The sequence below is a fragment of the Magnolia sinica genome, chromosome 19 (assembly GCF_029962835.1).
Source record: "Magnolia sinica isolate HGM2019 chromosome 19, MsV1, whole genome shotgun sequence".
Taxonomy (NCBI): Eukaryota; Viridiplantae; Streptophyta; class Magnoliopsida; order Magnoliales; family Magnoliaceae; genus Magnolia; species Magnolia sinica.
The window spans coordinates 23500736-23523554 of record NC_080591.1 but is presented as its reverse complement, the minus strand read 5'-3'; the positions used below and the strand labels follow the sequence as shown (position 1 = coordinate 23523554).

Below are 22819 nucleotides of genomic sequence, written 5' to 3'. Positions count from 1 at the left end.
ACGGACCATTAGGATCTTTCAATGTCGGAGATTTTTGAGGCAGCCACCGTTGGTTGGGTATCTCTCCAGATTAACGGTTTGGATCAATGAACAGACCCCATATCCAGCCGCTATAGTCGCTACGCATCCTGCAACAATGCGCCTATAGTAAACAAACCTATTTAGCCTTTTTATTTTTCTCTCTCACACATACATAATACGAAATCCCATGAGAAAACACTACACTCCTAAGTATGTATATATATTTTCATCATTTCTTTTTCTTTTTTTCAACATCTTTAGGTACAAAGCTTCTTTAGGCCCCACATGAAATTGTATCAAATGGTAAGATATCAACATGGCCCACTTCCTATATCCTCGAAGAAATGGGGTGGGCCGGAGATCGGTGGGCCATTGGATTTCTTGTGCATGCCTATTGTCATCTCATCAGATTTTGATCAAAAGCTCGAAAAATGATTGTGGGCAGATTGGACCATTTGTAAATCCGTGGATGTTTGGCACACATTGTCATCAACGATCATGCTCCTGAGAAGAATATGAGCAAAAAATATTATTAGCTTCAAATGATACAAAGTTTGTGCATTTTATTTCCAAAAGTAGAAAGGAAAGGGTGTATTTATCAAATAAGGTGGGTGTGTATATCAATTCCATTGGTGCACCATAATCAGAATAAGTTGATAGATGGTTGCTTGTGGACATGATTATATGCATACATGCATGTTTGTATTTTTATGGGTTAATTATAACAAGGTAGAGGACCACCGATAGCATCTTCCGAATATAAAAGCACACATGAATGGAGCCATGGATGTACAACCAGGCCCACCTTATGATGTCGCTATAATACGAGCAAGAGGTGGGAAAAGCACTTATGAGTTCACTTGAACCATATAATGGCCATATGCAATTAAAAATAATATTGATATTTTTAATATGTTAAAAATATTGTGTGATATTTTTACATGAAATTGATCAAACAATATTATATAAAAATAACGAGATTTTATGATAAGATCACGAGATTTTCAAAATCTAGACAAATTTTAAATTTTCATGATTTTATATTTTTTTAACACAAATTTTTTCAAAATTTAAAACACATAATTTTCTACCTATAAAATTTGAAACCATTTATTATATTAATTTTTAATAAATATTTTTTATATTTTATTTTCAGTAAGATTTTTCCAATATCATCCCGAGAAAAACATCAACATTTGAAAATCTCCTGAGAAATTGCATTGCCATGAAAATTGTAAGTACATACGTACATGTGTATATATACAGATGCATGCATGCATGCATACACGTAAAACTGAGTTTGAACCATGGAGAAGTTTATGATACTCAGTCAGATTATCACCTTTGACACACAGGCACCGAAATTGTACACGTGGTATCTATTAATTCAAATCCAACCATCTTGTGGGACCCACTGTCGCAAATTCAATGTCCTAATGTTAGATTGCTTGAACAATCCTGGACGCCGATCAGGTGGTGTTGCCAACACCACCAGAGCAGCGGTGGTGTGTCCATGTGTTAGGCTGTTGGGCGCTATGGGCCCCAAAGCAATGTATTTGTTTTATATCCACGCCGTACATCCGCTTTCCCCCCTCATTTTAGTGCATGAGCCCAAAAATGAAATAGATCGGACGCTCAAGTGGACCACACGGTAGGAAATAATGGTGATTGAATGCCTACCATTAAAAACTTCTTGGGGCCACAAAAGTGACCTTATCAATTACGGTGGGTGTCATTATCCCCGATATTTCCTGTGGTGTGGTCCACTTTAGCTTCGGATCTGTTTCGTTTTTGGATTAATGCTCTAAAATGAGGTGAAAAACAAATGGACGGCATGGATATAAAGCACATACATCATGTTAGGCCCCACAGCACCCAACGGATCAACACGCTGCCGCTGGTGGTGTTGGCAACACCACCTAATCCGCGTCCAACGATCCTAGCCTCTGATTCGTTAACTCTTGTCGGTGGAAATAGAGGCATTGGATCTTTTTCATTTTCAACCGTCCAATAAATGTCTACCGATCTGATAGTCAGATCATTAAATAAAGCTAATCCTTGTTCCATGGTACATCTGAACCGGTAACAATGACGTGGAAAGTTTAACTTGACTTACTTGCATCTGACATGCAATAAATTTCTAATTAAATTGCTGTGCATCATCTATCACATTCTATCAGAGTATCAAAGGTTCTCTCTTCAATTACATACTAGTGTAGTAATCTTGGAAGTGGATGAAGTATATGATGAAAAAAAATCACCTGCAGCCGGCTGTACGCTAGCTTGTGATGCAGCCATGGTTTAGCGATCCAGATCGTTGAGATTGTACTTCATCATACAATGCCAACCATCCAATTGCCGGCATGCGGATACATGGTTAACAAGAGATATACCAACAATCCACATTCAATTGAATAAAAAAGGACAAAGATTGGACGGCTAGGATCCTCCAGTTTCGGAGATTTTGGTGGCGTGATATATCCTTGATGGGAACCACCGGATCAATGGATTGGATGACTCACCATGTACCCCACACAAACTAACTTCAAGCACCGTACCGTTCACGTGTATTCAGCATCCAACCCGTCCAATAGCTTGTCCACATCGCGAAGATTACCTTGTGCAAAAATCAGCTACATCCTCTCATGGAGTGTAGATCATTTGTAATTTTTTTACATATCAATGGATAGAAATTGCTTTCTATTACATGGCCCACCTGATGAATGGATATATCTGATTTTTTTTTTTGCACAAATTGATCCTCATGGTCCACCCATTGGAAGGGTTTGATGTCGTATGCACACGATAGAATAAAAGTTATCAGCTTGGTGGACCATGAATTACGGTCTAACTGGTTAGGCTTGAGACCTTCCCGTGATTAAATAATAATAATAATAGCATTCAGTGTATCGCAACGGACAGAATGGAAGTTTCGGTTAACCTACCCAAGCAACCATTAAATATTGAATTTTTTAGCCATGACACGACACATTGACCGAACGGTGATGGATACACAAACCATCTTTATTATTAAAAAATTCAAGGCCCACTCTTTATATATATATATATATATATATATATATATATATATATATTAGGACCTTTTCTGGTCATCCATTTGTTTTGAATGCCGTCGTCCAACTCAGGTGGAAATGGCTTTATTTTTAGGCCAGAATATCTAAACAATGAAGCCACCTAATGGACAGCCCAGATGTCTTACACGAGTTTCGTAATTAATTGGCACGTGTGCCTTCACGTGGAGGGTCATATTGTATTTTACTATTGCATCTGTGTATGTATTAGAAAAGATGGGTGCAAAAGTCAATTCTGCAAATAATCAAATCATAAATTTGGCGAACCCGCACGCGTGTACAACCCATTACCGGCCAACACGCGCGCCATCGCAATTGCCATTATATCAAACACGTGCAAGCTTTGAGCAGTCCATCATTCGGGAGACAATCTAGCCCAAAAATAAGGCCATTCCATTGATCAGATGGCCCACAGTACATAAAAAAAAGTGGGTGTACAAAAAAGCTTTTTCTAGCCGTCAACATTTTTAACACTGTGGCCCACCTGATAAGCATAAAAATGCCATATTTCTGGTTTAATGATCTAAATGTTGTATTAACATCGAATGGACGGTTCAGATCTTTCACTCATGTGCAATAATATCGTGTAATGATCAGGCATGTACACGCGTGTGGGTTTACGAGAAATCATTCATTTCGTGAATATTAACATGGATTAGTACGTATTAGAGAGCTTACTCTCGCGGCCGAGAAGACCAGAGGGAGCTCAATGCCCGCAACCGGCTATAGTACTCCCCAATGGCTAGAAAGCATCGGGCAGCTTGACGGACGGTCAGGATTCGAGGCATCTGGTGAAGTGTCTGTTGTCTCAGATTATCAGCCTACAGACGGTCACAAATAAAAATAATAAAGAAAACAAGTAGTATTAAAGAAATGCATGCAGACAAAGACATATTCTTTTGTTCAATGAATTGGGGATGTGGGGCCCACCTTTTTGAGGGTGATGGGCACAAACAATAAACAAGATTTTCAAAGGGTTGAAACCCATGAGGTTGTCTTATTTATGGGATTTGGACTCTTCCAATCATAGATCAGTAAAATAATTTATTTATTTATATCAAATATACATTTTTTATTTTATTTTTTATTTTTTATTTGGTGGGGATAGGTGCTGCCCCCCTTTTCAAATGGGGCCCACCATTTTAAGAATGGTAGTGAATCGTCCATTGTAAACATGTTAAAATGGCAATCCAAGCCATATAAGTAGCTGATCCGATGATAGTAACCATCTGATTTTGCCCTTGGGATTTGGATGGTTAAGATTGCTCGGTTACTGTGACTTTATTCATATGCTCCATCCACAACATGCCTGGGAAATTGGACGGTACGGATAGCCGGATATGAGTGCCGACGTGTGACGAGGAGGATTCGCCACAATTTTCAAAATCGTGGTGAACTAACATTGGAACCTGGCGCTATCTACTTCAGTCCTTTTCTTACCAAAGGAAATATAAAGCCCTGATGCATGCGAACGTATACAGTATCCTGATGCACGGATCTCTACCAATTGGGCCATGCTTTAGTGATCTAGGCCGTTGGTCTTATGATGGATCCAAAAGTTGAAATTACATCTAAACCATTGACCATACTACGATTTTACCCAACCATAGATGGAGCGGTTAGGATCATTCTTGGCCACTCATAATTCGCACAACACGCATTGATGGTGGGACTTCCTCTTCAACGGCTCCGATCATCCATATGCATGGCCTAACTTCAGTCTACGAAGTCATTTAAGTAGTCCGCGGACTGCTGGAACGATATTCATTAATTCGGATTTTATAGAACCGAAATCACCGGTTGAAAGTAAAATTACCTAAACACCCTTCTTTTAGATTTTGGTAAAGTGGTCATCGAGAATTGTGGGGCCCACCAGTTATATACATGACATCCATCCCGTCCAAGAGACCCACCACATAATAATTACCAGATGGACCAAAAATCTTGCGAATTCAACGGTAAGATGGGCCAGACCATGAAAACGAACACACACCGCTAAAACACATCCACATATATAGCCCATCTGATTACTCAATCGGCTACAATTTCAACCCTATGTTTCGGAAAGGAAGCTTTGCCAATCCCACACGCGTGTACAAGTTAATGCACAGGCCGCTACACATGCCAACGTGGCATACAAGTGAAATATCCAAGCCATCCATCAGATGGGCCTCACTGTATTAGATATTATTACTAAAAGATAGAGGTGGTCCATTTAGTATTTTTGCCACAATATCTTAAATGTTTATTCAAGCCATACATTTTTTTCAGTTAATTGTGGCCCACATGACTAGTGGACTGATCTGATTCATAAGATAAGGAATCCAAATAGTAGTAAATTTCTGATGGGTGGCTCGGATATTGCACGAATCCCCCACGCTGGAGTTTGTGGCAGCGTGTGTATTAGAAGAGTTGTACACGCGCGTGGGCTCAGCAAACCTGTTGAAAGGGATTGGGAATTTTTGGGAATAATGAATGCCGGACTACATTTGGAAAATGAAATATTCATCTTTGACCATTTCAGAAATGACAGGTGTACGGTGGATATTCGCTCATGAGGAAATTACGATACTGCCATTTATTTTCTTCCAGATGCTGACGTCTGACAGCACGCGGATCTTCTCTCTGAGGGAAATCCCAACAAACTCTCTTCTGTTCTGGAAATTATGGTGAGGTGGCGACGGACGGCGACTTGCCTGCAACACAAAGATCTGTGGGCCCCACCACTATGTTTTTGTTGCATCCAATCCGTCGATCCGTTTTTTCACCTCATTTTAGAATAGGAACCCAAACATGAGGGAGACCCAAAACTCAAGTGGGGCCCACGAGTGAATATTGAACGTCCACCGTTGAAACATTAGTGGGTCCACGAAGTTTTGTATCAGGGTTATAGCCATGTAGGAATCACCTTATGAACGGTGTGGATGGCGTATCAACATATCACGGTGGTACCATGAAGGTTTTAACGGTTGGTATCTCCATCTCCACTGTTTCCTGTCGTATGGCCCACCTGGGTTTTGGATCTCGATCGCGTTTGGGTTCGTCTCCTAAAACGAGGCAAACGAAACAGATGAACGGAATGGATATGATACAAACACGTGGTGGCCCCACAGAGCTTCAGGAGACGGGCCGCGCCCGTTGTTAACTGCCATTTTGACTTGGTTGATGCTGTGGGGCCCACTCCTCCAGGTGATCCGGTGGGGTCTCGCAAAAGCATATGTCAGTGACCAAAATGCCCCTACGATAGACGGCCCACAATTGGAAACTGGAAGGACGAAAATGCCCCTCAGCTTTACAATGTTGCCATGAGCGTAACCCACCAAACGATGTGTGGGCCCACTGTGATGTAAGGATGGCATCTAACACGTGCATCATGTCCGTCCACTAAAACCCATGTAAAATCATGCACAAAACCCTAAAATCATGAGGTGTGTGGCCCACCTATTTTGGGAAGGCTTGATTTTTAGGTGGTCCATTCATCCAAGTGAGATACTTGTTCTGAATGAATTGGATGGCATGTAAAAAACATGATAGGCCCCACACAATCTGAAAGATTTTTAGTAATGGGTTTTCACATCACATCTCTTATTCTGGTGTGGCCCACTTGAGTTTTGGATTGGTCTGGTTTTTGTTTGCATGGGAGAACATGAGGGGTCCACATGAAGACATAAGAACATCACCATGGCCCAGACATCTTGTCGTTGGTTAAGCTTAAACACAACAGAACTATAGCCCAACCCGTTGGTCTGCCATGAAAAACGCATGATGAAAAATAAAAAATAGGCCGGTCCATTCATCAGGTGGGCCATAGTGGAACTTATCCAAAAGTACAAGTGTGGCCCAAGAGATGAATGAAACGGCCTGAATTTTATGCTAGGTAATCATCACGGTGAGACCAACCATTTGGACGGACCAGATTTAATACGAAAATAACATATCCTCAACTGTGCGACAGTTGGACGGTGACTCAACAGTCAAACATCTGATGAAAGCAAAGTTTCATGCAGAAGAACAATCTAACTGGTAGGCCAGCCTGGCCCACCGGCTACTGGCCCGGCCCGGAAATTTGGGCCCATTTGATAAACGAGCTGGGCCATTGCTGGCAGCCCAATCCTGGCCTATGCCTAATTAATGAATGGTCCTGATGTGGGCCCACCTGAAACAATTGAATTGGAAAAGATAGAGTAAGAAATGGGGAACCTGGCGAACGAAGCCTTCTAGGTTGGATAGCTTCCCTAGGGCAATTGTCATGTGGCCCATGTAATCTGCAACGTTGGTCCCTTCGCTTAGGGACCCACTTGCGATCGTGTCCGTTAATGAGTGCTGAAGCTGATCTAGGCCCTGCGAGAGTGCTTCCTCGGCCTGCTGTGATGACTGTTGGAGGCTACAGATGCCCATGAGCTGTTGATCGGTCAGTGGGTCCAGCTGTGGAATCAATATCTGGCCCAGGCCCAGAAAGAGAAATAAGGTGGCATGTAAATTTTAATATCATTGAGGCTATTTTCGTCATATTGAGATTTGAAGGGCAACTCTGTTATTTCAACTAAGTTAAAGGGTAACGATCAAGATGACTGGATATTATCTACCCGTATTTTCTCTTGAAACTACCAAATTGCCCCTTGGAATTCTCATGCATTTTATGAGTACAGTACTATAGTTTGTAGATGTGGGGCCCATGGATTGATGATCAAAGCCGTCCAGATGACGCGTCCCGCAGTGGATGGACCGTTCTTCAAAATCATCCACCTCAGATTTCAAACGTACGGTTTAGAAAAAGATGATTAACGGTCCATATTTATCGAACAAAGGCTGGGATATCCTCTAGTATGGAATACTCTGGGGCATGGACAATCCACTGTGGGGCCGATCACATCAACGGTCTAGATCATCCATTTGTACAAACAGGAATAAATGACGTTGTGTTCACTAATCACAGACCTTCAGCAGTTCCGACGGTCGAAAACCGCCCATCCAGAGAAAGCAACGCTCAGCTGGCGTGGTCCACATTCCTGTGATGAGGTGGAAGACGTCAGCCTTGGCAGCTACGCCTTTGAGCCGGAAGATCTCGTCGTAGTGAGACAGGCAACCGTCCAATATGAATCTCAGATCACTGTCCGATAGGTGGGCCTGCAACCCAGCTCGGAGCTCTGACATGTGCCTATGATCCTCTTCCAACCATCTCGCATATTCAACGTCGAAGATTGCAGCTCCTGAAAATAATAATATCACAATAAAAAAAATTACAGGAGCAGTTGTTTATATCTTCTGTCCAGCTTCCTGATTCCGTACATGTGGGCCCATGATCCGATGATCCATATGGATGATCTGATGGGCATCGTTATGAATCGTGGCCTCATCGAGAATCTCACATTTCGGACAATCGTAACCTTTAGAATGGTGGCCAACAAATAGACGGTTAAGGAAAACACATTCATTGATGGTCCCCTTCAGATCAGCCGGTTTGGATTATGGAACCATGGGCCCCACACTTAGGATATGAAGAAGGGTATTTTGGTAAATTCATCTAGGGAATCATCTGATGTTACCGGAGCTGATATTTGCACCCGCAGCACCACCTCCTCCTCCTCCCATGAATAGACCCTAAAATAGATTGAAGAACACAGCATTCAAATACACGCATAGATGATTTTATATATACTTTGCAGAGCTTAAGGTAGATCTGGACTGTACATCCAGTGGTCCATAAGATGGATGGCCCACAGTTCAAAAACCATAGCAAATAGACATGGGGATCATCTGATATGCGGCTCACTAGATGGACGGACCTAATCAACCTTCCCCTTTCTCCCCCTCGAAACATATTCAATATGTTGAAGCACAAGCCACCCTCAGTGATCAGAACCACTCATCTGGTGGTCCCATAGATGGGGCCACTGGATGAGTGGTGTGGGGAACTCCAGGGTAGAATTTTGGATAATCCTGCGGACTACAATTTCGGGTAGTCACCAAGTGTTTCAAACCTGAGATCTGGCTCTTTGAAGATCTTGCTCTAACTGAGTAAGCTTTATTCTACTTGTTTCTAGCTGCTGTACATATGCCTGAAAAAAATAAAATAAAATTAATAAAATTAAAAATAATATTTAATTTTTTTTTAGATAAATGGGTGTCGAGACACGGCCCATGCGTGCCAACATTGCACTTGTGTGATATATTTGGGCCGCCGAACAAGTCAGTCCAATCGTGAACATGTCCTTATCTAAAAGTGATTGAATGAACTCTTTGTATGGGCTACATGTATAATTAAAGCAGACAATTAGATAAGTAATCACTCATCATCGATGATCAAAGTATGAGTGTGACCCGACATAAGGACAGATGTTATTTTGGACCACTTGATATGTGTCGCGTATTATATATAAATTAATTTACTAATTTTATTTTATTTATTTTTGGATAAAATTACTGAAATTCAAAGTTTTCCAGTCATCGGGATCTGACCCACCTTTTTTCTCAGTCTGCTCTTCCGGGCTGCTTCTCTGTTCTGAGCTAAACGTCTCAATGTCTGCAGGATGTAGAGAAATTCAACCGTTGGAATATCAGCTTTAGAGTTTGAACTTTTAAACGCTGCGGTGGAACACGGTGATAGTCTACCACAATTCTAAGTTGCGGTGTCTTGTCTACGTGGAAATCCAGACCGTCCAATCGAGTGATTTCATTGTGGATGGAGCCAAGCTCAGAATTCACACTGATAGGCTGATCTTAACAGCACCTTTGGTAGGGAATGTTTGGATGGTTAGGATAATCTGATTAGTGCAATTTTCAACTCATTCTCCATCCGCACCGGGCTGTACTATTTGAACGGTCTGGATTAAACAAAGGCGAACAAATATCAATTTTTGAAATGAAATGACGGAAAAGACCTTGGCATCTAATGTTTTGTCTCCCCCTTTCCTCTGCAACATTTTTTAAAGAAAAAAAAAAAGAAGTTAAAGATATTCAAAAAACCATCTTCTCGTCAATTTATCATCTCGGCAGAAAATGGAATTAGAGATAGTACAAAACCAATTTATCGTCACTTTACCATATCGGGAGAAATCGAATTCTCAGGCTATATTTGAGTTATTGGTAAATCGGACAATTAAAAATTATCTTTCGTAATTAGGAAGCAGATGGATGGTTCTGATGTACTCATGCGCACGCATTTGGCTTATCCACGGATTTCCTGTACCCGTACAATCTCAACCGTTCAAATTAAGGGAAGAACTATCGAGGGAGCATGATTTAAAATTGACATTTTTCAGAAGATCCTAACGGTCCGATCAAAGGATTAATATTTCAACTGTCTGTAATATGTTTACAGAATGAATTTTTCAGTATATTATGATGACCGTGGATTTTAATTATGTCCCATCTAGAATTTTTCCCGTTATTTCTACGGTATTGATTGAGTTTCACGCATGTCACACGTACGATATATATGTGCATGTGTATCATTTACCATAATCCAGCAGAAAATGATGACGGGAAGTTGGGTTTTCGATATTTCACGTTGAAAAGCTAAACTGAAGCCGCTCGCGTGCACATTGTAAGTGTACTCCCTCGTACGTGCAATTCACGCACATGTGTGTAAGATCAGAGCCGTTCCACTGGTCTCATCCATCAATATTTCAAATATAATGCTAATCGAGCCGTCGCCACACATGTACACTGGATTTGGAAGGTTCTAAAATTTCAACCGACCGTTCATTTTCTTCGTGCGTTTTATCCCAAAGATCATCATAGCCAGATTTGAAATATGGAACCTACCACGTGGGTGTCAGTTAACAGACGGCTGCGATCTCTCACATGTATTACCTGTTTCCACGTGCGAGGCCAGTTGTCATATAAAGTGCAATCGAGTGAGTTCATTTATTCCTATTATTTCACATATTATGACGAGGCTTGCTAATTCCACGCGCGTGTAAAGTTGTACGTATCCACACGCGAACACACGTGCCGATATGAAATAAATGTGAGATCTTAGCTTTCCATAAGGATGAAAATAATACATAGACATTATATCTATTAAATCAGTCAATTTCACTCCTCAGGTAGGCCACAACATACAATGCCAATTGACGGTTAAAACTTGTTTCTACCTATTCATTTGTTTTGACATGCTCTGGCCCACCTGAATTTTATGTCAGAAGATCTGATCAATGTACATCACTTGATGGAAAGCTCGGATCTCACACTATGACACATATGGCCACGTGTGAATATGTATGGCTTCCACACGCTTGCCACTTGGCAAACATCTATAATGAGAAAAACAAGACATGATGGTGTTTGGGTTTTGAGTGAGAAGAAAACAAAGAATAGAAACGGATATCTACAACCTCTTTCATTGATAGATTCATCCTTTTTTCTACTTTTTGGAACATAATAGCACAAAATTGTACTACTGTATTACAAAAAGTAAGTTTCGTGGGTGTATCTATCAATAAGTGAGGGTGGGAGTTTCTGGCTCCCAATGAAGAATAGAAGAGTGGGGTTGTTGGATTTTACTCAGGAATGATGATTGCCATTGTAGATTCTTGTGATAGTTCACCACCATTTAGATGGGGGTAACCATTAACCATCTCAATTTGGATCACTCACTACTTCACTTTTAACCATCCATTTGATGACCATCAATTGGATGGTTACGATGACTTCATGCTTGATTAGTGTGATTTTCGAGCTATGATCCATCCAGGGTGGGTCCCACAATTTAGATGGTTTTGAGATATGATTATCACTCCTGTGATATTTGACCACCATTTAAGTGGTGGCACTTTCCATATGCATGCTTGCATGACAAACCAACGGTCCAGATGAATAGAGTATAATAATAGAGTATAATCCAAAATCAGCATTGAAAAGGTGGTAGTAACCATCTTCACTTCCAACCATCCACTTGATGACCCATCAATTGGATGGTTATGACTTCATGGTGAGTGTGATTACCATCATATTTCACCCTTGAATTTGGACAAGTCACTATCTTCAATTTTAACCATCCATTTGATGACCATCAATTCGATGGTTATGATTGCTTAGTGAGTGTGATTCTTGAGATATGGTCCATCTACACTGTGTCCCATGATTTGGATGGCTGTGTATTGATTGCCACTAGTGAGGAGGATGAATTGATGAGTCACCACCATTTGAAAAATGCTGATAAACTATCATAACAGTGCAGCACTGATTCCAAAGCTCAAAATCTCTGCCTTCTGGTGGCTTTTGGGTACAAAAGAGATTTTAGGAATCAGATGGGAAGAACATGATGGCAATGTGCATGGTTAGCTGCATGCAGAGGAAATAGGTTTTTGTGCCACAGACACCCTTTTTCTAATTTTGGTATAGGAATAGTACACTTTTGTACTTTTCCAATACCAAAATAAGAAAAAAGGGGTGCAAATATCTAGAAAGGGTGGGGCATTGAGTTCAGTTTCATTTCTTGATTTTTGGGCTTTGAATTTGAAGAGGACAATGATCATGAATAACAAAGAAATGGGGTGATGGTTTTTAAGAGAATCTCTGACCTTTTCTGTGGTTTTGGGTTGTATCTGATTTGGTGGTCCTGATCTAGAGGCATCACTGGCCATTTCCGCTTGCTGTGGCTGCTGCTGTGGTTGCTCTGATGACTGATCTGATGCCTTTTTACTGATTGGAGATTCTGGTTCTAGGTGGGACACAGTATTCTGAGCAGATCCTGAATCAGTACTCTCAGCTGACTGATATCATACACAAGAAATATGTATGCACTTCAGTAATGCAGATTGGGTTGTCTGGAATCCACTCAAACACATCAAAAGTAAAAACAATCTTGAAATTGAAGGAGCTTTTTCCAGTTATAGCTTCTATAACAGAAAACCCATCAAAGGTTTTTGAGAGTTTGTATACCAAAGAAATGTGTATGTGCATTTGGTATTCAAATAGGCTGTTTGGATGTCAAAATCATATAAAAAGGTTACGAAGACCTGTGTATATTTTCAGATTTCACTGGGACCCAAGTGGTCAAATGGAGGAGATTGTATACCAAAGAAATGTGTATATGCACCAGGAATTCAAATGGGTTGTTACTTTGGACATTGAAATCTTCTCAAAGATGTATAAAAAGGTCATGAAGATGGAGGAGCTGTTTTCATTTTCGGATTTTTCACTGACAGCCAAAACACATATTACAGACAATGATCAAAAGGGAGAGGATTGTACACCAAAGAAATGTGTACATGCACCAGGAATTCAAATGGACATTGCAATCCTCTCAAGGACATCAAAATCATATCATGACAAGAACAGCTTTGTCCATTTTCATATTCAGGAGCATAGAAAACCATATTAGAAACAATGGTCAAAAGGTGAAGATCATAAACCAAGGAAATGTGTATAACAACATCAGGAATTCAAATGGCCAAAAGGGTGGAGAGAGATGCACCAAAGATGTGTGCACATGCATCTGGAATTTCAAATGGGGTGCTTGAAAACCAGATCAGAATCATGAAAAACATGAAAAAGGTCCTTCAATTTCGAGATTTTCTAACCAAAAGAGAGAAGACAACCACATGAGAGAAATAGTCAAAGAGGAGAAACTACCTACCCTTTGAGTCTGCTGGTATCTCATTGGCCATGAAGGGAAGATTTCCAGAGTAGGAGGCCTGATGCTGAAAAAAGCTGCTGCAATACATGCAAAAAAAAAAAAAAAAAACAAAAAAAAAAAAAACAAAAACAAAAATAAAAACAAAAAATGAGAGAAGAAAGCACCAAATCAATCTAGGAATAGAAAGGAAAAGGACCCAGGTTTTCAAATTCAAAAAAGTTGCTGGTTTCCCTTTTTCTCTCTTAGCGATAGGATAGGTTCCTACGTTTGGAACATCAAACCATTGAAGTTTCCATGTGTGAGAATGATTGCTGTGATGGAAAAGGCAAAGCTGCCTGGTGTAGGTTTATTGAAACCTGTTACAAGTCTCTCTCCACTTGTTTGAATTTGGTTGCGATTAGTAAGCATCAACTAAAAAAGAAGATTGAGAGAGATTACATTTCCTGTCTTCATCACTTCTAATACCAGCTCCTTGAAGTAGTTTTGGCATGAGAGCTTCTTCCAGCTCCCCAAATTCATAGGCAGATCCATGCTGATCACTGACCGTCAACCACCCCAAAATTCAATATCAGTTAGCAGATTCCTCTTTACTTGTAATGGAAAAAGGACACAACAAAAGGAGGAGGAGAAGATGACACATGGATGAATATACCAAAAGACAAACCCATTGAGAGATTTTTGATAAATACAGTTATATTCCTATTTAAAGACTACCCATATGAGATTTTTTATCTTCTATGTAGAAAAAGAAGATAATAAAAAGAACATACGAAGAGATTTTGAGAGAAACATTATAAGACAGTGGATATTGATCTTTATTAAGATTAAAGAAGAATATTAATCTATGAAAGAAGACCCTTGAAGGAATCTGAAAGAAACGATATAAAGATTGAACTTTTGTTCCTTTTTTTTTAAAAATATAAGCTCAATAGAGATTACCCGTTTCTTAAACTGGTGGGGAGAGAGAAGAAAACCCAGTAAGGGATTTGAGAGAAAATTTACAAGAGAAGAAAACCTATATAAAATATTGATTTGTATAAAGAAGAAGATCCATGAATTGAATTTGAAAAAAAAGGGGGATATGAGAGAAACGTTACAAGAGATTGGTGGAAGGAGGTGGAGCGATTCCATGAAGGATTCCATAAGTTATGTGTTGATTTGAAGGTCCTGAGTCTGACAGACCAGACTCTGCTCCAACTCTATTACCAGCCATGCATGAAAAAAACTGTCTTCTCATACCATCTCAGCTTTCAGCAGTAGAAGCTCTCTCTATACATATACACATCTTCCATGTGATTATCTGTTCCATCTAGAGAAGAAAGAAGGAGAAAAACTCAACTCAGAAAATCCAAATATTCAACTTATGTCCTCTCTTGGGATGTTGAAAAATCTCAAAGCAAATAGTCTTCTAGAAAGAGAGGAAAAGAAAAACACGCATTTGAAAGGAAAATAAAAATAAAAATAAACAGAGGAAATAGATCAAATGCCACTAATTCCTTCCATGTGAAGAAGGGGAAAAAAAGAAAGAAAAAAAAAAAACCTGAGTCTTGTTGAAAGTCTACTAGGAGGAAATACCCAACTGAGGTGAATGCAAAAGACCAAATCTTTTTCACAAGTATAGATAGTCAAATGCTCTCTCTCTCTCTCTCTCTCTCTCTCTCTCTCTCTCTCTCTCAAAAGGCCTGATTACTCTGTTGGGATTTTGTCCCCCTCCCTTTATCTTTGTGAAATGATATTATCAGCTATCAAAATTCATCCTCATGGTACTGAAGATCTTCTCCATACAAGAACAATGTCTCAAAGGAGTGGGGTTTCATTTAAAAATAAAAAAATAAAAAAATTTAAGGTGGGGCCTTTTGGAAAAAGAACCCACTAGAAATCACTGACTCCTACTCCACTCTCCTTAACCGCCTGTGTTTTCTCATTGGCTCTTTGTTTCTGGGCCTCCTCCTCTTTCTCTCTCTCAAATACTTTAAAAAAGGGATTATATTTAAAAACTCTCCTACCCTCAATCAAAAACAAACATTCAATTAGGAGAAGATAGACAATGTTACTTTCTTTCAATTTAAAAGGATTGAAAGGCCATTGTCATGTTTCACTTCATACACCACAAGAGGTTTACTTTGACAACTCATTGCCTTTTGATTTATTAAAAAGAAGAAAGAAAAAGAAAAGAATGGGCTAGGCAACAATGTGGGTTCACCATAATTTAAGTTGAGGTGTGACCATTCATCCATGTCGGTTACTTCCACATTGATCCTCACCGTCGAAGTTTTGGGCCCCATCGTCGACTATCTGAACCCAAAAGTTGATTCAATTGGATGATTGTAATTGTTAAATTTAGTGATCAGATGATTTTAATCATATGAGTTAATTAGTTTGGATAAGGCTTAAATGATGGCGATAATGATTCTAATCATCCCAGTCGGATGAGCCCTACCTGGATGGAACAAAGCAAAAAGTTAATTTGAAAGGCCAATCTTAGGTTTTAATTTATTTATTTGGTGACTTAAACTGCGGAGGCACGGCACGTGCCACGCATATGGATAGAGTATTAGCAAGAATGATCGGAGAGAATATGGCTAAGCATCACACATAAAAAGAGAGAGATTGAGAGAGATATGATAATGATTTCTATGCACCCACATAAAGAAAAGGTGTGACTTTCTCTCAAAGAGAGAGCCTGTAGCCTACACACAGAGAGAAAATGTGGTTATGAGATAAGAGAGGGGCAGAGATTTGCATGCTATAGACTTTTGAGGGTAATATTTAAGTCATTTGTTGCCAAGTAGCTACACTTCCAAATTCTCAAAACATCACTCCCTTTATTTTGAACCCCTTCATGTCTTTCAAAATGCTAAAGTTTTGCATCATTGTAACACTGATTGCAAGGGTAAAATTGTTCCCCCCTTACGTGTATTTTACATGCAGGTAATACCTCCATGTGACATGCATGTACGTCAGTTCAGACTATCAAGGTTAAGGCCTTACCATGGATTGAGCATAATCCAAAAATCACTTTGATAAGATGATCTTAACCATTTATTTATTTTTTAAGACTTGGGTGCTTGGACCACCTTGTTTGGCCCAGAGATGAGTTGTAATTTAGTCAAGCCAGTAATGTAGCGAGTGTGTGAATAAAGAAGAGACCATTGTTTTTTTTTTTTTCTCAATCATAGCCCTTGAATTTATAAAAAATAAATAAAAATAAATAAATATCTAAAAATAATAAATAAAATTGATATTATTGATGAATGTTTGTTTACAAAACTCTTTTATAAGGCTTATGTAAGTCTTAAACCTTAAATTTATTAACTTTTCAAAATAGTAAAGTTTTTCAAAATAATATTTTTTAATAATAAATTTAATAAAATAGCAAACAACTTTTAAACTAACTCAAATTCTGCAACCGTTAGAATTTTAAGCTATTTCATTACCCACTAAATCTTAAAACATCATAAAACAATAAAAATTCGTATCAATTAATCCTTAAAGTAACTTCTTTTAAAGTCATTTAGGGCCAACGACTTTTGACAATAGCTAGCAAGTAGAACTTGTTGATAACTTTCCAACTCACGAAGAGGATAACTATTGGTATAGATATATCCGTCGGAAGCTATAATGCATTCCAGACCCTTGATTGAACTTTCCAACATGATTTCTTTCTATCCTAGCTAATTATCTTGACTTTGTCCTATGTCAATCATTTCCTTATTTTTATTTAAACTAGTAATGTAGAATTGAATAGGTATCTATTAATTATTTATTCCTTCAATTTTTATGATTTCATTTTGGGAAGTTTTTCATATCTAAAGTATGGATCCCTCATCCAAGAGAGCGTATCGATGTCCAATCCAAGTTATAAAACATCAATCTCAACCATCGATTGCATGTTTTTAAGCACACCCAACCAACTTCTTAACTCTCCCATTTAATGGCCACCTATCAAACATCATTGAATCCGTTTAATTGTTTGGGTTAAGCTCCATCCAAGGGCCCATAACTCCAACGGTCAAGATCCGCGATGAGTTAACACACATTAATGAATTGTGGTGAACACACATTGTAGAGTGGCATGGGAAACAATACAAACTCTTTTTTTTTTTGATTGTCCTTTCAACCAAATCATTAGAATAATCATCCACAAGCAGACCCACTTGTATTTTTAATCCTCCCCCTTAAGATGGATTTGTTTGGTATTATCCCTTTTGTTGATAGGTCACCATCCATACCTTGTCAATACCTAAAACCATGCCAAACCCAGATTCCCTTTCCATAATTGGAAATTTATATAGGGCTATGTGCCCTAAAGGTACATGTTAAGCCCACCCATTTACCTGACGTAGGGCCATATTCCACCTTAGGCATGGGTGGGAGGGAGAAATCGCCTGGCCTTGGGCTACCCTGATCTAGGCCCAGGCCCAAGCCCAACACTTGAGAATGGAGTCCTGAGCCTAGATGGGTTAGTACAAGCGCCCTAAAAAATTGAGTGGACCTCGCTTCGGCCTGAAAATTGATAAAATTTATGTTTCCTGCTTGAACGTTCTTAATCTATCCGTTGATCAAGTGGGCCACACATGCACAAAAGAATATACAGAGGAATGAAACCAGCATTTATGTTAAAGGTAAATGGTCGTTTAACTAAGGATTGAAATGATATACTTGTATATATAACACATGTATATATAAAGTTAGGTGGGCCGGGTTGAGTGGGCCAACATGAATCGAGCCCAGGCCCACCTTAAAATGGATGGGGCCATGGGTGCCCAGCACAGAGACCTAGATAGTAGATCCAAGCTCGACTTAAAGCCGAGTGGGGTTCGTTGGGTCAGGGGAGCTAAAGGGCCCACCTTAGGGCTCTTGAGGAATTATTTCATATGTTGGCCTGCATTTCCACAAATGCAAATGGGTTTTTAAATTCTGACAAGTGGGGCCATATTTGGGTAATCCGAACGGTTGGTTTGTTTCTTAGCACTGATGGATGGCGAATGCCTCTAGAATCTCCTGGATTGAAAGATCACAGTGGCTGAAATTAGGAACTTCTCTGGTTGAATTTGGACCGTCATTGTATTTATTTTTATTAACTTGCATCTTTAGGCCATAATTGAATGGTTTTAAGATTGTCTTATCAAGAAGAAATTTATACATATCCCACCTATGGTCTGGATTACCGAATTATGGGCCCCACTTGTTAGAACTGAAAACCTGTGTATGATGTGCAAAGATGCAGGCGCAAGTACCATATAATCCATCCGTGGATTTAACCATCACTAATGAAGATGTTCAAATGGAGTTAATAAAATAATAATAAATAAATAAATAAATAAAAGAATATCTTCGCAAGGATGATTACGAGAGAAGAAGCTTTGCCAAGATCACACGCGTGTACAAGTAAGCTAATTCACACGCAAGTACATATGCCAGCGTGGTAGACAAGTGTAATATCCAACCCATCCATCAGAAGGGCAGTACTCTAGATTCACTATACCAGAATCAGTTTGGTCCACTAATCAGGTGGGCCACAATTAATAAAAAGAAAAAAATGAACAGCTGTGAAAAAATATCCTAAGTTTGTAAACCGTTGATTTATTTCAAATATCGTATGACATGAATACTGAATGGACCACCTCATCTGGAACATACAAACAGTGAGATCAACATGATGGATGGCTTGGATGTCTCACTTGTGTACCACGCTGGCATGTGGTGGCGTATGCATTAGCTGACGTCTACACGCGTGTAGCGAAGCTCACGAGAGAAAAATCTTCTTCCTATGATCCTATCCTACGAAGCTTTGGTACGCCCACACGCGTATATAAGGTAGCCCGTGTCAGACGCCACACATCTGTTCTTATGGCAAACATATGTGAGATCTAATCCATTCATCAGAATAGTATCATTATTTGGAAATATTGGCCCGAGTATCAGATCACTGCTCGTCTGTGGGCCACAATTTACTAAAAAAAAATGTACAGTTGTGAAAACTGGGCCTGAGTTTTCTCACCCTTCCACCTATTTCAAATATCAAGCATAGTTTCTAGTGAACCATCTTTAAATTCTAAGAAATAACATCTACATGTTGAGACCCACCAGATTGACGGCTTGGATATTGCACCTGTCTGCCAAGCTGCACGTGTTGTGGCAATGTACAGTAGCTGCCACGCAAGGCTTACGAAGCTGTTTTCTACATGAAAAGGATGCGGTTTTAACGAAAAGACTCGGGTGCTAGTTCACCACCATTTTTTTAAAATGTTAATGATCTCATATCCAAGCCGCATATGTAAGACATCTGAGTCGTCCCAACCAATGAATGGATCAGATTGATTTTGGTTGGTGGGGATATTCATTAGGAGGCCCAACGGCTGGACAAACGTTTGTTGGTCCATGCTAACGATTCATCTCCTCTCGCTGCAATCTCTGTGTCACATCCACACCGTCCATCAGTTTCCCCAGCTCATATTGACATCCAACCCGTTCATAAGGTGAGTTCCATCAGGATGAAGGTAAAACAGTCATACTAACCTGATCCAAAACTTCTATGGCTCCCCAACAAGGTTTCAACGGTGGGCGTTTCATATCCATTGTCTTCTGTGGTATGGCCTAATTTAGCTTTGAATCTTTCCTGATTTTTTGGGCTGATGTTATAACATGAACTGACAAAACTGATGGATGAGTTGACAAAACTCAATGTTTTCACCTCCAAACCTTTAATTTAGGTTGTTAAAAGTCTTACTAAATAATTCATATTGAGGAGAGAAATTACCTAAACACCCTCATTTTTTTCTTTAAAAGTGGTGAATGGAGAATTGTGGAGCTCATGAGGTATATTTCTGTCATCCAAGCCATTCAAGAGATGCACCGTATGATCATCATCAGAAGGACCAAAACTCTAGCAAATGAAATGATAATATGGGCCAAACCATAGAAACCAATATACACCGCTCAAAAATATCTAAATTCATATATAGCTCATCAGTTGATTCGCTTAGTCATATTTTTGTACGGTGTGAACATCATATTGGGTTTCATACGCTTGACTGACTGGATGTCATACACTGGGATGCAAAAATCGGATCGATTCTTCCTTACTTCCCGCTGGTTAGAATATATATGATTTAATGGAAAACAACGGACACTAATTAAGGCTAGGGACTCTCCGATACCCAAGTTAAGGTAAGTCTCCAGAAAGTGTAAAAGAATCAGGATACTTGTGTGTACCTTTACTCATGCAACGGGTATATTTATAGGCTTTTGAGGGCGGTGGTGTATATGTTAATGCCTCTTGGATGATAATTGTGTATTATGGAAGAGATCTTCTTCTGGATGCATCATGGTTATCTCCCCGAGATCCACGGCAAAGATTTCGGGAAGATCTTATCTCAATATATTTTAAGTATATTTGTATTTCGAACTAGTGGTCGATATTCGAGGCCGAGATTGGTACCCAAGGCGGAGGTCGGTATCCAAGGCCGACCTCTTAAGTTGAGTTCTTTGGTCAAGGCAGACCTTCAAGGTCGAGGTTGATACCTAAGGCCGATGTCGGTATTTGAGGCCGAGTTGATTTTTCGGCCCTTAAGCAATTCAGCCATTATCTCAATTCTTATCATGAGGAGACGTACTAGACACTACCGTTTGGGTTCAAAAAGACGTCTGCGTAAGTTCCTTGATTATGTCCAGATTTCCAAAGGTCATTATTGGTTATTTTAAAGGGATATCCAACTTATGCCTGGTGTACAAGTTTAATTATCCTGTGTGCTGCACAAGATTAGACATATGGCACGATGATCCATGATCTGAGTCATTCATCAGGTAGGCCTGCTATAAATGCCTCACAGTAAAAAAAATAAAAAATCTCATTGGCCAGACTCAACTGTGTAATCGTTGACGTACAATTGGACAATTAGGAAAAAATAAAAATAAAAATACAATCAATGGTTTATGTTGAATGGGTACAAATCTACTGAATAGAGTAGAGCTAGTGGGCCAAGCAATCATAAGATCGATAAGTCGATTGTTCAGTGGTAAATCGCGCATGGTAGAATTAATAGGATGAACTTTTTTTTCCCTTCGACTGAGGGAAGTCTCAGTCATTGGCCAGTCAAAATAAAATGAGTAGATCAGGCGATGTAATACTAATAGAAGGGACTTTTTTTCCCTTCAACTGAGGGAAGTCCCAGTCATTTATGACGTAGCTCAAATAGTCAAAATTTGAAAGAAATTCTCCTCCCCTAACCTGGGGAGGTTCTTTCATAGTAGAATTCACAGTGGAGGACTTTCTTCCCTTGCACTAAGAGAAGTTCTCATAGTCGGTCGTGTAGTTCGGATAGTCGAAAAATTATTTAAAAGAATTTTCTTCTCCTAACCTGGAGAAGTTCTTTTAGTGCAGAACCTATAAAGCAGTAGAAAACACAATAATAGAACCATGAGCAACTTTTTTTTTTAAAGGAAGGTCGCTCTTAGTTGAGTAGGTCGGGGTTGGCCGTCGAGTCTTAGTACCGAGCTCGGTTAATTGGTTCAACTCGGTCATCAAGTTTCCTTGATCAGCCCATCTTCCTTAAGTACCTGCTCTGGATTGGTGTTCAAGGGAGTGTACTGATGGAGGTGACTTTTCGGATGTCGATTGATACGTGGTCTCGATCTTGGTCGTCATCTTTCTTTCTTTTGGCATTAACGGCAAAGGACTCCCCTTGTTCCATTCACTTCATATCCTTAGCCAAGTTATTTTCTTCTCTAGTCGCTCTTCTTGAACTAAAGAACTCATCGGCATTTGAATATTTTTTTAGCTCGGTTAAGTATGTCAGCGTGGGTAGTCGGGGGGTTCTTACCAATAGAGAAGATGAACTTTCCTCGTTTAAGACCGGCTACCAGGGCAGCCAGAGTTATCTAGTCGGAATAATCGTCAACATGAATAACTTCAACATTCAAACAGATGATGTAATCTTTTAATAACTCGTCCTCCCTTTGAGTGATTGCAAGAAGATGAGTTGATGTCTTTCTTTTATCTCTCTCATAAATAAACTGTGTGACAAAGGCCTTGCTAAGTTGAGTGAAGAAGTTGATGGACTTTGGCTTCAATTGCCTTTACCATTTTCGTGTAATCCCCGACAAAGTCAAGGAGAAG

General features: G+C 39.6%; 1 protein-coding gene across 5 annotated transcripts; it reads right to left on the bottom strand.

Annotated features, from left to right (window-relative positions):
* Positions 1-209: 209 nt before the first annotated feature.
* On the bottom strand, positions 210-15749 carry LOC131235154 (transcription factor TGA2.2). Of its 5 annotated transcripts, none has more exons than XM_058232292.1 (13): positions 15572-15749; positions 14796-14998; positions 14137-14237; positions 13699-13775; positions 12641-12832; positions 9995-10027; positions 9577-9636; positions 9095-9172; positions 8660-8714; positions 8052-8323; positions 7314-7553; positions 3792-3934; positions 210-525 (listed from the first exon to the last, which is right to left on the bottom strand). In XM_058232292.1, the coding sequence occupies exons 2-13, from the start codon at positions 14933-14935 to the stop codon at positions 438-440; spliced, it is 1479 nt and encodes a 492-aa protein (XP_058088275.1). In that variant the 5' UTR covers positions 14936-14998; positions 15572-15749; the 3' UTR covers positions 210-437. The 5 variants fall into 5 exon arrangements, with proteins under 5 accessions (XP_058088275.1, XP_058088276.1, XP_058088274.1 ...); XM_058232293.1 differs by lacking the exon at positions 15572-15749 and adding an exon at positions 15239-15554 and having other exon boundaries at positions 13699-13772; XM_058232291.1 differs by lacking the exon at positions 15572-15749 and adding an exon at positions 15239-15553 and having other exon boundaries at positions 14796-15007.
* Between the last annotated feature and the right edge of the window lie 7070 nt (positions 15750-22819).